General features: G+C 38.9%; 1 protein-coding gene across 1 annotated transcript; it reads left to right on the top strand.

Moving 5' to 3' along the window:
* Positions 1–490: 490 nt before the first annotated feature.
* On the top strand, positions 491–14,767 carry srsf10b (serine and arginine rich splicing factor 10b). The gene is made up of 6 exons (XM_073028288.1): positions 491–641; positions 2,961–3,065; positions 9,218–9,321; positions 11,603–11,774; positions 11,862–11,921; positions 13,062–14,767. The coding sequence occupies exons 1-6, from the start codon at positions 577–579 to the stop codon at positions 13,282–13,284; spliced, it is 729 nt and encodes a 242-aa protein (XP_072884389.1). The 5' UTR covers positions 491–576; the 3' UTR covers positions 13,285–14,767.
* The last annotated feature ends 1,080 nt before the right edge of the window (positions 14,768–15,847 follow it).

The following is a 15,847-nucleotide window of genomic DNA, read 5'->3' as shown; positions in this document are numbered from 1 at the left end:
TTGTCGTGTGAACTCTGGTTGATATTTCATTGATTTTGTTATAGTTTCTATTCTATAGACATTGAATATGCTCACAGGAAAATGAATTCAGGATTGTATGTGGCGACATATACGTGCTCTGATAATAAATTTACTTTGACGTTGAGCTGACGGAAAGGTGAACTGGACACAACGGACCGTACTCTCTCGGTCGCTGAGTCCCATTGAAATAAAAACAAACGACCCATCTGCACCCTTATAAAACCATCCTGCCGGCGACCTTATGACGCGCGACCTGGGAGGTTCCCGGCCGTAGATAAAGGACTGAACGAAGGCGGCGGGACACGTCCTTTGGCTGGAGGTTACCGCCTCACCAAATGGCGGCCGTGTCGCCTGCACCAAGATGGCGGGGAGCAGTCGCTGCGCTCTAATTGGCTGGTGCTCAGCGGGAGCAGAAACAGCCGGCTCCGGTGCTGCGCTCTGATTGGCTAGAGCCCGGTTGTGACGCGGCTTCTAGTGGGTTCCATGCCTCGGGTCGGCTGAGGCCGCGCCTGCGCACTGGTTGCCCGCCTCTTTCGCTTCGGTGCTGCCGCCGCCATGTCTCGGTACGCCCGTCCGCCCAACAGCTCGCTCTTCGTCAGGAATGTGGGCGATTGCACCAGGTGAGAAGGGCGCCCGGGCGAGGCTGGAGGGCGGCAGATTCGCCCCCGGGGCGGTAGTTGGCGTGGGTCAGGCGGGCTCTGTCCTAGGGCCACGAGGCCTAAGGACAAGGCCGCGGCGCTGGCCCTACATCTCCCTTGGCTTACTGAGCGCTGGGGGAGCGGGGTGGTCGTGCTTACTACAACGTGAGGCAGATCCCAGCCCCGAGACTAGTCCACGATGGCTTGTGAAAAAAATATCTGAAGTTCTCAAGCCTCTCTCGGTCACTGGGGCACCGAGAGGGGCTGTGGAAGCAAGGTTTGCTGTGTGGAAACTAGGGGAATTTTATCTGCATTGCGTCTGTATAAAACGCATTTCGAGTTTCATCTCGTTTTCTGATTCCAGTTTTGGTTTCTCCCCACCCTTTTTTAAAAAAAAAGATTCAGTTGCTTTTTGTGAATGTTGATATCTCTAAAAGATCTGCCAAGGGTAGCTTTTCTTTAAAGTAGCTGTATAAAGTTAGATCTTTATAAATGTTTACCTCGTTTAGTACGTTTGCAGGAGATCAATCATGGGAGCGTAGAAGATATATTTAAAATTGCTGAATCTTTGGTCATTTCATTATCTCTTTGGATTTGATCTGAGGGAGTTAGAAATTATAAATTTTAATGGTACTCAAACCTTGCAATCTTGGTTTGGCTAATTGTTCTAAAAGAGAAGTGCATACCGTGTTAAAAGTGAATCTGGCGTTTTGTACACCACATCAGCTAAAATTATTGAGGAGCCTGCATTATTAAGTAATATCAATCATTGATTTTAAAGGTTTGTTTTTGGGTACATCACTGAGTATCATTGAGTATATCATAAAAGCTTATAAATTCGGAGGAATGGTTATAATTACCAAGAATTCTGCAACAGTTAATAAATTGCTGAGCTTTTTGTATGCAATTTAACTTGGTATCAATTGAAAATGTCTAGCTTAGTGGCTGCACAATTTAAGAGTTTGGACTTTGCCCACATACCAAAGAGTGTGGCTGATGTCTCATTAATACTTCAGTGAGAGAAAAAGATGCATCGTGTATGGACACCCTTAACTTATCTTTCATGGGTTCATGTGGGTAGTATTTACTCCTGGCTAGTTATGCAGGTTGGAGTCCACTATTAGCAATAGAATATATCATAGCTGAGCCAGTATGATTCTTGTGGGGTGACTACTTATGGTGATTGGATTGGAATCCTAGTCTGAAGTGCTGCAATTCTCCAACTGGTATCTTATGCCTTAAAGTGAGTAAAAGATTAAAGAAAGTCTTTTATTTTGGTATAGCTATCCTTCTGATAAGTCTTTGTCGTTGCCATTTACAGATTTGGTTTAACTGAATTACATCAAAGTATGTATGCAGTACACAGCCCTGAGATTTGTCTTCCCCACAGCCACCCTCAAAACAAAGAACACCAGACTTGTATTATTCAAAAGAAAATGTAGATACTTAGTGATATTCCTTAATGCACTTCAGTCATTCTATTTAACCCAAAGGATTGAAGCAAAATAAAACTTTAAAAGAATACATTTGTGCTGAGCAAAAATGAAGCTCAAAGCATACACTTTAGATGCTGGAAAGTGCCCAACAATTTGGACAGCATCTGTGGAAAGCTAAATAATGTTTCAGATTGGAGATGTTTAATTCAAGTTCGTTGTCTTGGTTGAACAGCAACTTTCTGGGAATTTAGAAATCATGAGTTATTGTTCAGTGGATTTTTTACAGTAAAAGGTTATTATTAGATGGTATAGTTATAAAACACCAAAATGTATCCCACAAGGGACATCAAATCATCTCTGCAGATAATTAGAACGGGATTTACTATGCAGGATGTAGGTGAAATATTATGGCTATTCCTTTGGCCACTTATAATGAGGGTACATGTGCACATTTATTGATAGTTAAGAAATAGAAATGAGGTGTCAATTTCAATGATACAAGGTAATTTATGGGTAGGTTGAAAGGTTCCATTAAGGATCGTGTGACTTCAGATGACAAATTATACTTTTAAAGGTTTCAGTTAAATTGATAAATCCAGTGGAACAATTATCTTGTTAAATCAGCAGTAGCAATCCCAGTTAAAATGGCTTTTTGTCAAACCTGTCACTCACCTAAATACCAGCAAATTCACCAGTTCTACTCATCCTGTAGATAGTTTGTGTTGATTTGATGTTGATTTTTTTAGAAAGTAATCTAATCTCCTTTTGGATGGTTTAAAATCATTACTTTTTTTGGACTCTTCAGCACATGCATGCTGGACATTTCCTATTGCAAATCAACTATATCATTTTTATGGTACTTTAGGCCTGAGGATTTACGTCGTGAATTTGGTCGCTATGGCCCAATAGTAGATGTTTACGTTCCCCTTGACTTCTACACTCGACGACCAAGAGGATTTGCATATATACAATATCCTTTCTTCAATTCTCCTAAATGAGTGAAGCGAGATGCTCAGTTTTTTCCAGTTCAATGGATTTGATTGTCTTAATGATTTTTAGTCTGGTATAGCATTATTCCTGTGGCAACTGGTGGTGACTTATTAAATACAACATTGGTGTGTGCACAGTGATATATACAGGCTCCACTGCTTTTAGCGGGCATGTTCATGTGTTCTTGATTTGTCTGTGTGTACAGTGGTTGGGGTACTGGGTAGCACTGGAGAACAGCTATGTGTGAGTGGAAATGCTTAGAGGGCAATTTTGAAGTTTAACTACAGGAGATATTTAAGCATCATTTTGTGTGGTAACTTGACACCCATACAATGTCATTTTTGAAGCAGTAATTTTCCATCAGTTGGTATTGCTCACAAATGTGTGATCCCATCTGATCTCATTGCTTGTTCCTTAGATAGTGATGGTTCATAAAATAGCTCAAGTTATTAGGTGTCTCGAAATGACTTCAGAGATGTGGGAGCCTGGTTAAATTTACTGTACTCAGAGAAATTACCTAATTTCAGTGAAAATAAGCTAACCAATGCATTAAATTGGCATCATTACAGCTTGTGCCTGAAGTAAAAGTCAGTTTAAACTCTTAACTCCAATTTTGAACTTGACACTTCAGAGAGTCTGATTAATCTGGTACCCTCAGGGCTTTGCTGAACTGGCTGGCCTTTCTGAACTATTGGACATTAGATAGATAGATAGATAGATAGATACTTTATTCATCCCCAAGGGGAAATTCAATGTTCCTCCAGTATGATATCACATAAACACAAGACAGACCAAGACTAACTGACCAAAAAAACCACATAATTATAACATACAGTTACAACAGTGCAAAGCAATACCATAATTTGATAAGAGCAGACCATGGGCACGGTAAAAAAAAGTCTCAAAGTCCCAGATAGCCCATCATCTCACGCAGATGGCAGACCCTAAACTCTTATATTTAGGTACAATGTTGTATAATCTGGTGACTTCCTTGAGCTGAGAGAGCATGATGAGCCAAGCACCAAATAATTGTGATTTTCTGATTATTTGAATAGCTGTTTATGGGAATTTTATGTCGTTAATTTAGGATTGCAAATTAATAGGTATGGCTATGAAGTGGTGAGGGCACTAGTCTTTAATGTGTCAGAAGGAGCATTTGAACTTTTAAGTACTTAGCTTCAATCTAAATACCAGAACTGTTTGAAAATTTGCAGTTTTGTTACAGTATCATTACATCCCTTACATGTTCAAATGTACTTGTGCAAGATTTCTTATGCTAATGATTTGAATGTCTAATTTGAAGGTTTTTGAGTATTAACAAAAATTAATAATCCATTAAAATGGGCTGGGGTGTAAAATTATCCAGCTGGGCCTTTCCCCTTATTTGACCAGGGTTTCTAAGTATTTCATTACCATGCAGTAAGTATTGACTCTGCATATTTTGACTGTTTGTCTTTGGGCTCAAGTTAAATGAGAGGTCTCACCTGGTCTCTTTCGCCTGTCAAATATGTTGCAGAGTTGTTTCATCTCCAGAAAGGTGGCATTATCAACATTCAAGCATGCCTGATGACATGGCTTACCAGTTAACTGCAGCTATGTAATGGAGTGTGTATTTGGCAAACTCCATTGAAATAATCTTGCCTAATTCCTTAAAGTCAACAGTGCAATGGGCCCTGTAATAAAATAAATAACTAGTCTCAGCAAATATACTTTCTGCTTTTAGTTTTGGATCTTGGGAGGCTGGCTTCTTTAGATTCCTAAATGTTCCTACTCTAGATTCATAGATACAGTTAGGTCAGCAGCATGAAAATGGAGCTGGATTTAATAGTGCAGTTTTTTTGAAACTGGTTGCTCATACCTGAATTCAAAACACCTTTCTGTTGTAAGAAAGCAATACCAGGTTGTAATACCAGGCTGATTATGAATTGACTAGAAATGTACCTATGAGAGGAATGTGGAATTACATGTACACAGCTTTTCCTGATTATAGGATGTTCAATTTTGAGCATTCAGTTAGAGAAGTAATTTGAAGTTTTGAACAGGTTCGCTCAGCTTTGCTACTGCACTGATTAATCACAGCAACCATCATAATGGTACATCTTTCAGGAGATCGTGTTTATATGGTATCCTCAACCTTCGTCTTAAAATATCAATTTGTAGAGTGGCAATAAAGAAATGTTCAACGCAAGACACAGCAGGTGTTTACAATAACTCTTTAAGCTAAGATGGGAGACTACTTTGGTCTTGATAAAAAGCTTTGTTACAGCTGCACCCATTCAGGCAGTAGGTGGTTGTAAAGTTCTGAAAATTGGGGTGAGTTGCTTTCAATCTGTGAACGACCCACTGTAGTTGCACCTGATCCATTGCAGCACTGGTTCCTGTTGACCCCATGGGTAGGAGGTCCGTCAGAGTATTAGTGATCAAGTTCTGTCATGGAGGATGTCTTGTGTTGTGACTATGACTGTATTTGCAGCTGAGTCTGGAGTTCTTCTCCAGGTCTTTCTATGAATTGCAGTTAGAGATGAGCACAGGCATTGTTTATAATGATGCAGAAAAAATGGCTCTACTGACTTCCAGTTGTGTTTAAAGTAGAATCTGGAGAAACTGCAGTGATCTTAAATCGAGATCATTAGTCTACAACATGAATCGTGGTTGTACAGCCCTGAAATGGGTTGATCTGTTGGTCAACTATGTTGCATTCATCTATGTGAATTGCATTTTCAGTAGGCTTTAGCTTTCTGTGCCTAGGTGATTCAAATGCTTTTGGCATACTTGTTAAATGTGAAAGTATCTGCCTGTACCTCAGGCAGCAAATCCAACCACTCTGCACCCCCTCTAGAACGTCTTGCCTCTCGTGTACGTATATCTTTATGCTAGATTTGATAGTAATGTGGGGTCGTTTCTCACTTCGATAGTTTGCTGCAACAGCATTAATGTCACTTAAATTGAAATACAAGTTGTCCCTGATGGAATCTAAATGAGTATTTTGTAATACTTTTAGGATGAATGATATTGGGCTAATTAAGCCATAGGTGGTTAGTTTGCATTTGTTTTGATTTTCTACAAAATATAACAAACATTTTACCACACTTGCCAAATTAGAATTGACAATGAAACAGCCTAGTTACAGACACTGTAAATTATGGAGTCCAAAGTGTGTGTAATTGTGGCCTATTCTATACTGCATTTAAAGCATCATTCCCTTCCACAAGGAAAATAAACCTTTTAGAAATGGGGTAATAAAAATCAAGCTGACAGATCTTGGGTATTTGAAGGACAATGGCTTTGTATTTCCCCAGGTAGCAAGGAGACACAAATGGTCTGGTGCTCAGGACTGGTTGGTTGTGAATAATCCAATTTCATTAGAATGTAGTTACTGGTGTAAATGAGGTTTGAGTTCTTATAAAATGTCTGGTGATACTTTGTTCTCATTGCCCTGGAAGGCTTTGCACACGTATTCCTTGGGCCATTGTAAATTGCATTTATACTGAGTTGTATCCATGTGTGATGTTATATCAATGGTTAAGTAGAACTTAAAACTGTTTTTCTAGGTTTATAAAGGCAAAAATGTTTATTACATTATATATAAATTCTTACCACATCTTTTGAATTAAAATAAACTTACCTCTGGCAAATTGTTGGGATTAGTGAACACAAGTATTTCTTTTTAATACTTGCGTCCTTGTACATCTGAATGCGAATTAAGGGATATGTTTAATACACCAAGTTACTAAAAACACAAGTTTAAGCAAAATTAGCTTAGGTGTCAATTTTTTTTAAAACTTCTACCATTTTTTCTAGACCATTAATATTGTATGCAGTTGATTAGCTGTGAATAGAAAGTGAAATATATTCCTCTTTGTGGGTTTAATTAAGGAAATACTTTTTTACCATTCCATTTCACTAATGACATTGACTTAACCAAAACTAAAATGATGAATTAGTTTTATTTCGGGAAATTTGTTGTGCCTATTTGTACCCGATAAACCTTAAACTAGAATAAAAACATCTTTTTGTACAACTTGGAAGGTTTCATCCTTTTATTCAGTTGTCAGTTGAGACTAGTTTTTCTCTATATTTCACTCCAGTTTTGAAAATGTGAGCAAATCTTTATTGCTTCAAGTTTCCTTTAAAGTCTAATGACAGCAAGATCTCTTAAAATTTATTAAGAAAGTCTAATCTTTTGTGTATGTAGGTCAATTAAATTCAGTAAGAGCCCAATTGGTCGTCTGACAATTAATATTTTTTTGGTAAAATGGTAGTGGACTAAAACCCAGGCTCTTTACATGGAATGAAACTGTGAGCAAGCTTTGCTGAAAAAAGTAATTTGTATTAATTACATTCCCCAATACCAAATATGGTGTGTGGTGAGTATTTTTAGACTAGCTATCAGAGTACAACCAGTCAAAGGTATGTATATTTTAAATGTTCAATGTGTATAACTTATATTGAAATCATGCTCATGAATGTTAGTTTGCTCTAAATTACTGTGGTTTAGAGTAATTTAGGACCAGGAAGTGTTAATGTGCTTCCACATAATATGAACCTATAGTATTGATTTGTGTGGCTAATGTCAAGATGGTTGTTGTAGGGGACTGCTGGTTCTGCCTTCATGCATTGCACTTCAATATTGCTTTTTATAACAACTTTTTTCCTATCTATGTCATACTGTAAGTACTTGCCTAACATGAAGTTCAGATCATGGATAGCTTTAAGCTGTTTGTAAAATGTACTTGCTGGTATTTTTTGGCTAGCTTTGGAGGTAGTCAAACAAAAAAGTGATTTCAAACCCTGCATGTTTGTCTCTTTATACCATCCCCTGACATAATCTTTTTGTTGTTGTTGCCTCAGAAAATGTAAAGCATTCCACTGTAACTGGCGATCCCACAAAGAGTATGAAAGAGCCTTTTAGATAGAATCCAAGCATAAGACAAGCAGACAAGCCAAAGACCTCTTAAGGATCAGGCTTGAAGAAAAGAGAGGGAGGGTGTGAAAAAAAGATTAAAGCTTGAAGAGGGAAAAGTCAAGGCTTCGATTTGTCCGCAATTGGAAAAAGGTTGTTATGTCAAAGTCAAGTGTCTTATTTGGGCCAGCGCCTCATGTCAAGTCCTTCTGGCAAGCACTTAAAGAGTTAAAGGTCAAGCTGACGGTGCAAGGTCAAGTTGACAGCCAAATTTAAGGTAACCAGCAAAGTCCTGATATTGTATCCTACTGTAGTGAAAACAATTCATTCGCTCTTTAAATGTTTTGATTGTGATTTTTTTTTTTACAAACTGATCCTTGTGTAATGAACTTTATTAAAGCATAAATCTTAGTCTTAGTGCTGCTGATCAATTTAGTTTTGTTTATTTTCAGGTATTATTTTTATTTGAAATATTTGCAGCCTTTTATTTTTCCAGCTACATTGACTTGACAGGAGATGATGGGTTAAGAGTGCTCTTCTAATCCAATCCATTCTCCATCATTTATTCTTTCCCCAACAGAAATCCTGTCAGCTAATGCTCCCCTTAAAGCAGTACCACTTTGGATTGCTTGAGCTTCAGCGGTTTTGTTTCTCAAGTTATTGAACTGCCACTCCAAAGTCAGTGAGGGCAGAATTATAATTGCAGGTACAATGAATTGTATTCGCCTATTTAACATTCATTGGTGAATGCCTGCAAGCACCTGTACTTTGTGGGAGGCATTTGCCTTCTTGGGGTCTTTAACATCCTTCTCAGTGTGACCACTGTAGTGGCACATGATTGGTTCTTCCCTATCGGGAATGAGTGAACAGTTGTTTTTGATTCTTTGACTGGCAGTGTGCTATGTTTTATTTTATTTCCCAATTTTTGGTTGCAGCATTTTATAAAATTTGAATGAAGGTGCATAGTGGTGGTGGGATAACTAGAACCTAATAATTACTTTGACTAGTTTTAATTGTTTAGCTATTGATATCAAAATCTTGTTTTTGTAAATTTAGCAAACGTCTGTGTCTTAAGGAATAGACTGGGTAATGGAGTTTTGGCGTCTTATGCATTTTTTTAAGAACTAGCTTTCTAGATAAAACAATGTTATGGCTGAAAATGTGTATTGAAGATTGTAGGATTTGTTCGAAACCTGTGAAAGTGAAAAGCCCCCTTAACAGCTTAGCATGTTTGAAGATGTTCGTGATGCAGAAGATGCCCTCCACAACCTGGATCGAAAGTGGGTGTGTGGCCGTCAAATCGAGATCCAGTTCGCCCAAGGTGATAGAAAGAGTAAGTATTGTTCAAATAACATAGAACTTAAGGCATGTTTCACATTAATTCTGTTAAAGTATAGTTTCATTAATCTGCATTTAAGAAACCAACAGCTTTAATTAAGGGCTGTATTATTTGATGCTCAGCAAATTTAATGTATTTTTGAATTCAGAAGTATTTTCCATATTGTTCATTCTGGGCTATTAAGGGGAAAAATGTGGGGTTGATTACTAATCAGGTTTGTTTCATCTAAAAGGTTGTTTTTAAGGAACAACAGAACTTAACTAAAAAGGCAATACGGGGAGAAAAAATGAGGTACGAACGCAAGCTAGCCAGGAATATAAAGGAGGATAGCAAAAGCTTTTTTAGGTATGTGAAGAGAAAGAAGATAGTTAAGAACAATGTTGGGCCCTTGAAGAATGATTTGGGTGAAATTGTTATGGGAAACAGAGAAATGACAGAAGAATTTAATAAGTACTTTAGATCTGTCTTCACTAAGGAAGACACCAGCAATCTCCCAGATGTATGGATGGGCCAAGGACATAGGGTAACAGAGGAAATGAAACAGATTGACATTAGGAAGGAAACGGTGATGAGAAGACTGATGGGACTGAAGGCTAACAAATCCCCAGGTCCAGATGGTCTGCATCCTAGGGTACTAAAGGAGGTGGCCCTGGAAATTGCGGATGCATTGGTAATCATTTTCCAATGTTCCTTAGATTCAGGATCAGTTCCTGAGGATTGGAGAATGGCTAATGTTATCCCACTTTTTAAGAAAGGAGGGAGGGAGAAAACAGAGAACTATCGACCTGTCAGCCTAACATCAGTAGTGGGGAAGATGCTAGAGTCCATTATTAAAGATGAAATAGTGGCATATCTAGAAAGCAGTGATAGGATTGGGCCGAGCCAGCATGGATTTAGCAAGGGTAAATCATGCTTGACTAATCTATTGGAGTTTTTCGAGGATGTAACCAGGAAGTTAGACGAGGGAGATCCAGTGGATGTAGTGTACCTTGATTTTCTGAAGGCATTTGATAAGGTCCCACATAGGAGATTGGTGGGTAAAATCAAAGCTCATGGCATTGGGGGGAAGACATTGACATGGATAGAAAACTGGTTGGCAGATAGAAAGCAAAGGGTAGCGGTGAATGGGTGTTTCTCGGAATGGCAGGTGGTGACTAGTGGGGTGTCACAGGGCTCGGTATTGGGACCACAGCTGTTTACGATTTACGTCAACGATTTAGATGAAGGCATTGAGAATAACATCAAGTTTGCTTATGATACTAAGCTGGATGGCAGTGTGACATGTGATGAGGATGTTAGGAGAATTCAGGGTGACTTGGATAGGCTGGGTGAGTGGGCAGATACTTGGCAGATGACGTTTAATGTGAATAAGTGTGAGGTTATCCACTTTGGGAGTAAGAACAGGAAGGCAGATTATTATCTGAACGGTGTAAAGTTAGGTAAGGGAGAAATACAAAGAGATCTAGGAGTCCTTGTTCATCAGTCACTGAAGGTGAATGAGCAAATGCAGCAGGCAGTGAAGAAGGCTAATGGAATGTTGGCCTTTATTACAAAGGGAATTGAGTACAAGAGCAAGGAAATCCTCTTGCATTTGTACAGGGCCCTGGTGAGACCACACCTGGAGTATTGTGTACAGTTTTGGTCTCCAGGGTTAAGGAAGGACATCCTGGCTGCAGAGGAAGTGCAGCGTAGATTCACAAGGTTAATTCCTGGGATGTTGGGACTGTCTTACGTAGAGAGACTTGTACACGCTGGAATTAAGGAGATTGAGAGGGGATCTGATTGCAACATATAAGATTATTAAGGGATTGGACAAGATAGAGGCAGAAAATATGTTCCAGATGCTGGGAGAGTCCAGTACCAGAGGGCATGGTTTGAGAATAAGGGGTAGGTCATTTAGGACAGAGTTAAGGAAAAGCTTCTCCCAGAGAGTTGTGGGGGTCTGGAATGCATTGCCTCGGAAGGCAGTGGAGGCCAATTCTCTGGATGCTTTCAAGAAGGAGCTAGATAGGTATCTTATGGATAGGGGAATCAAGGGATATGGGGACAAGGCAGGAACTGGGTATTGATAGTAGATGATCAGCCATGATCTCAAAATGGTGGTGCAGGCTCGAAGGGCCGAATGGTCTACTTCTGCATCTATTGTCTATTCTTACAGTGTCGTGCCGGAAGAAAGGCAAGATGCTTTTCCATATTGCCTGTGCCTTTAAAGCAAAAGCTGTTATTTTGATTCCCTGTTGTGCAGTTCTGAAAATCTTGATTCTTATAATTCTAGCACCTGGTCAGATGAAATCAAAGGAGCGAAGATCCTCACGAAGTTCACCTCGATATGATCGTTATGATGACTATGATCGGAGGAGGAGGTCCAGAAGTCGCAGTTATGACAGAAGGAGATCTCGAAGCCGTTCATACGATCGCGGCCACAGGAGATCTGACAGCCCTAAGAAGTATGATATCACAAAAGCATAATACTTGGTTTGTATTCAGTGTAATTGCTTTCATTTGTTTTACTGTGCCTTTTTTCTTCTGTGCAGTTCACGGAGCAGATCAAGTGGAAAGCGCAGACGGAGCCGCAGTAACTCCTTCAATGACAGGTATATTCATGTGAATTGTCTGACTGTTATGCATGTTTGTGACTAAGTTCTGGGAGTGAGTGAATGCGGAGCCTCATGAGGCAGTAGTAAGGACAAAGGGAATTCTGTCACTGTTAATGTGGGAAATGAGTTGAGCGTGGATATTTGGGAAATGGAGTGATGTGGGTGAGGGCAAAGAAAGGGAAAGTCTGTTCTTAGGAGGAGGATGACATCTCTGATGTACTGGAAAGGAAAGCCACATCCCAGAAACAGATGCAGCGGAGGTGTAAGAACTGAGATATGGTCAAGATAATCATGGGAATCGGTAGGTTTATGAAAGAAGTTGGTCAACAGTTTGTCTCCAGAGATGGAGACAGATTGAGAAGGAGGGTGGATGGGAGGTGTCAGCAATGAACCAAGTGAGTTTAAGGGCAAGGTGAAAGTAGGAGGCAAAATTGATGAAGTTGACAAGCTCTGTTTTGAAGTATGAAGCAGCACTGATGCAGTTGTCAATGTAGCAGAGGAAATTTGGGGAGTTTTACCAGGGAAGTTTGGAGCTTGGGCTGTTCTATGTAGCGCATAGCTGGACGCCTGCAGGTGTACATGCCTGCCCCTCGAGGCTGGAGGAAGTGGGAGGAGCTCTGAAATGTCTTGCTGCTTACTTCTCGTTGACTATCAATGACAAAATTCACTGCTTTTTGAACAGAAGCACATGCCACTGAAGCTTAAAACTTCATTCTAAGCATGATGTAATTTCTAGCAGTCACAGTGCATGTGACTGATGCTAATTAGAAACTGGAAAGTCTTCTGGCCCAATTAATCAGAATCCTTTATTTGAAATTCTCTAACCTGGGACGTTGTGGAGAATAGATTACTTGATGTTAACTATATGGTGATAGTGATGGTAAATGGCATTGAGATTAAGCATGATCTTGATACATTGCAAAGCAAGCTTTTTGGTCTGAATGAATTTGTTCTTTTTCAGTCAAATGAGTGGTTAGTGGTGGAATTTGGCAGATTGAAGTTTGAGGCTTTTCAACAGCCGTGAATATGAACAACGTGGAGGCATGTGTGCGATGCATGGAAGGAGGGTATTAATATCGGCACAGTATTGTGGGCTGAATGGCCTGTGTTGTAAATGCAGTTGTCTTTTCTCCCCAGGCATAGACGCCGCCATCGTTCTTACACCAGATCAAGATCCAGATCACGGTCCAGGTCCAGGTCAAGATCCAGGTCCAAATCAGTATCAAGGTCAAAATCTGTATCCAGAAAGGATTCTAAAACACGGTCACAGTCGAGGTCAATCACCCATTCAAGGTCTGGGTCTAGATCTAAATCCAGGTCACTGAGTGGCCACAAGTCCGACAGTCACCATGAAGACTGAAGCAGCGGAAAGTCGTCCATTTACAGCTTCCATTGTGATTATTTTCTTTTTGTGTTTATTGGGGTCTCGTAGATGTTAAGAGAAGGTGGGTACTGTTTTATGACTACAAGAAAACTGTGTGAAGACTAATTTGTTGAAGGTGCTTGAAAGATTTTTGCCATGATTTTAATCAGAATGATGCAGTAACTATAACTAGATAATAACACAGTCCCGTTGTATTGACATATTCATTAGTTGTTTGAAACTCAATTTTCACATTTACTTTTAGGCAAATTTCTAGTATTTGATCTGCAGCTTTGCTATGTTACTGTTAATTTTTATAAAACAGTGCCCTCTATACTGTGCAAAGAAAAATACTAAATTGTTTCCCCAGTTAATATTCTAATGCTGCTGGTACAAATTAAACCGTGTAAAATCAAAATTTGTTAATGAGCCCTGTATTCATCACCATACTTAATGTGAGCTTTTTATTAGGTCTTTCAATTTGCTGCCTGGAGCTCTGTATCAGGAGTCATGCAGAAATCCTTTCCCTTTGTGCTCAAGGTGATCAGCAAGCTCCGGCAATTTGCTGTCACAATTTTGTTCCATCGATGTGCATTCATTTATACAATGCAGTGGTCTGGCATGCTTCCTGTAATGTTGATTTGTGTATTTTGCATGAGTTCTTTCATTCTTGGCTGTAAAGATAATCTGCCTCAACATTGGAGAATCTGCATTTAAATGTAAGAAATAACAGTGACTGGGAAACAGCTGAGAAGTGTTGTGATCAAACTTATTTTCTTTCATGTAGAAGCTTGTAAAAAAACAAAAGGGATTTTTTATACCAAGTCTTTTTAATAAAAGCTGTTTGTAAAAGTTCATCTCTAGTATAAATGTTTTCAGTTCAGCTTTAAAATGGCAAGTTGTGTAGTCTTTGCATGCCTAGAAGGATGTGACATGTTAAATTAAGTATTGATCATTCTAGTCTGTTGCTTTGAACTACAAGTAACAATAGTATATCCTTAGGATTGAGAATATAGGGGCCCTACAAGTCATACCTAGTTTCTTTTTTTAGTTTGGGAGGAACAAAACTGGATGATATTTGTTTAAGTGACCTGATCACCTGCACATGTGTAGATCAAGTTAGGGTTATGTGACTGTAGCTGAGCAAAACCAAGATAACCTTACAATTTGTGACAGTTTAGGGTCTGCCAGGATATTGAGATTGTCTTGTCATAAGGCCCTGTTTGTTTCTTAAACTTAATTAACCAGATTTTTTTGACTGAGCTTCTGAAGACCATAAATACAGGGTACGCATTTCATTACTTTATAGAATTTGGTTTAAGATGTGCAGTACAAATAAACCCTTGCAAACTTAACACAGATTTAGAATTAAAAGCTGACGACATCTTACGTTTTTTGAGACAGATGTGGTTGTACTCATCTTTTTTTGTTCATAGCTGACTGTAACTTCATTTGTAAATAAATCTCTACTGTATATGAAGCATCTGCAAGACCTGTTTTCTTGGTGCAGTTATAATATTAATGGTATTGGTAAAGTGCTTGTGTGAATTTGGTACCAAAACAGTACTGTACACAGCAGGTAGCCAATGGAGTGTGTTCCAGCTCAAAATAAACCATTTGAAAGGGGGGATGTAAAACTTTATTTAGCATACCATTACACAACACTAAATGTATTTAATTCATATACCTAATTTAGTTTCAATGGTATTTGAGAATAGAACAATATTATAATTGAGTTTAACTTGGGAGAGATTTCAAATAAAATCAACTTGCACTGTTTCACAGTAAGCTCATTGTGGCCACTGTTATAAGGCTAATTACTGAATTTGTGTGGCTGCACTATTAAAGGGCCACTTTGTACACATGAACTAATTTGGGGTAAAAATGGACATGGCTATTGAATTACAATCCAATAAGATAGTGGATTAGAGAATTGGCAAACAAAAAACTGGATCAAACCCAACTCAAAATTCAAACAGGCAAAATATGGTCACAGCTCTGGAGTACAAATCATTTATTTCATGTGGTAAGCAGGAAAGTTTTGGGTTTGATCCACATGTTAAACTTAGACAACATTAAACAAGTGCTAACAACAGCGCAGGCATTAGTTCAATTTCAGTTTTGCCCATTTTGAGCAAGGGGAATTACCAAGCAACAACATTCAAATACTAGTTCGGTGCTTTAAATGCACAGCAGTTGCACACTATGTACAGCTGGCATTGTAACTGCTTACAACATGAAAAGTGCTTTTTTTCTGCTGACATTTAGTTCAGTGTTAAAGTTTTTATCATTTGTCTTTTATATAAAACAATATTCTTAGGTTTGACATGCCAAGAAAGATGGCATTGTTTACACAACTATTGTATCAAAATAATTTCTCCCAACAGGAGGGAGGTCCTGCTTTAAAATATACATATGCTACAAGTCTGTTATTTACGTGGTTCAATCTAGACGTGAAAACCATGTTTTAAAAATCTGGACCTAATCCTTAGAGATCATAAATTGTAAAATGAATTCCTTTTCCTCATTTTTTGAGATTGATGTAATCTCAAACCAACTT

This window comes from Hemitrygon akajei, chromosome 24, assembly GCF_048418815.1.
Source record: "Hemitrygon akajei chromosome 24, sHemAka1.3, whole genome shotgun sequence".
Taxonomy (NCBI): Eukaryota; Metazoa; Chordata; class Chondrichthyes; order Myliobatiformes; family Dasyatidae; genus Hemitrygon; species Hemitrygon akajei.
This window is presented reverse-complemented; position numbering and strand designations above follow the sequence as displayed.

Excerpts from the sequence above, each read along its gene's own strand:
- srsf10b (XM_073028288.1), top strand. The coding sequence starts at position 577 with ATGTCTCGGTACGCCCGTCCGCCCAACAGCTCGCTCTTCGTCAGGAAT. Across the intron at positions 9,322-11,602 it reads CGCCCAAGGTGATAGAAAGA|CACCTGGTCAGATGAAATCA; the intron begins GTAAGTATTGTT and ends TTATAATTCTAG. Across the intron at positions 11,775-11,861 it reads AGATCTGACAGCCCTAAGAA|TTCACGGAGCAGATCAAGTG; the intron begins GTATGATATCAC and ends TCTTCTGTGCAG.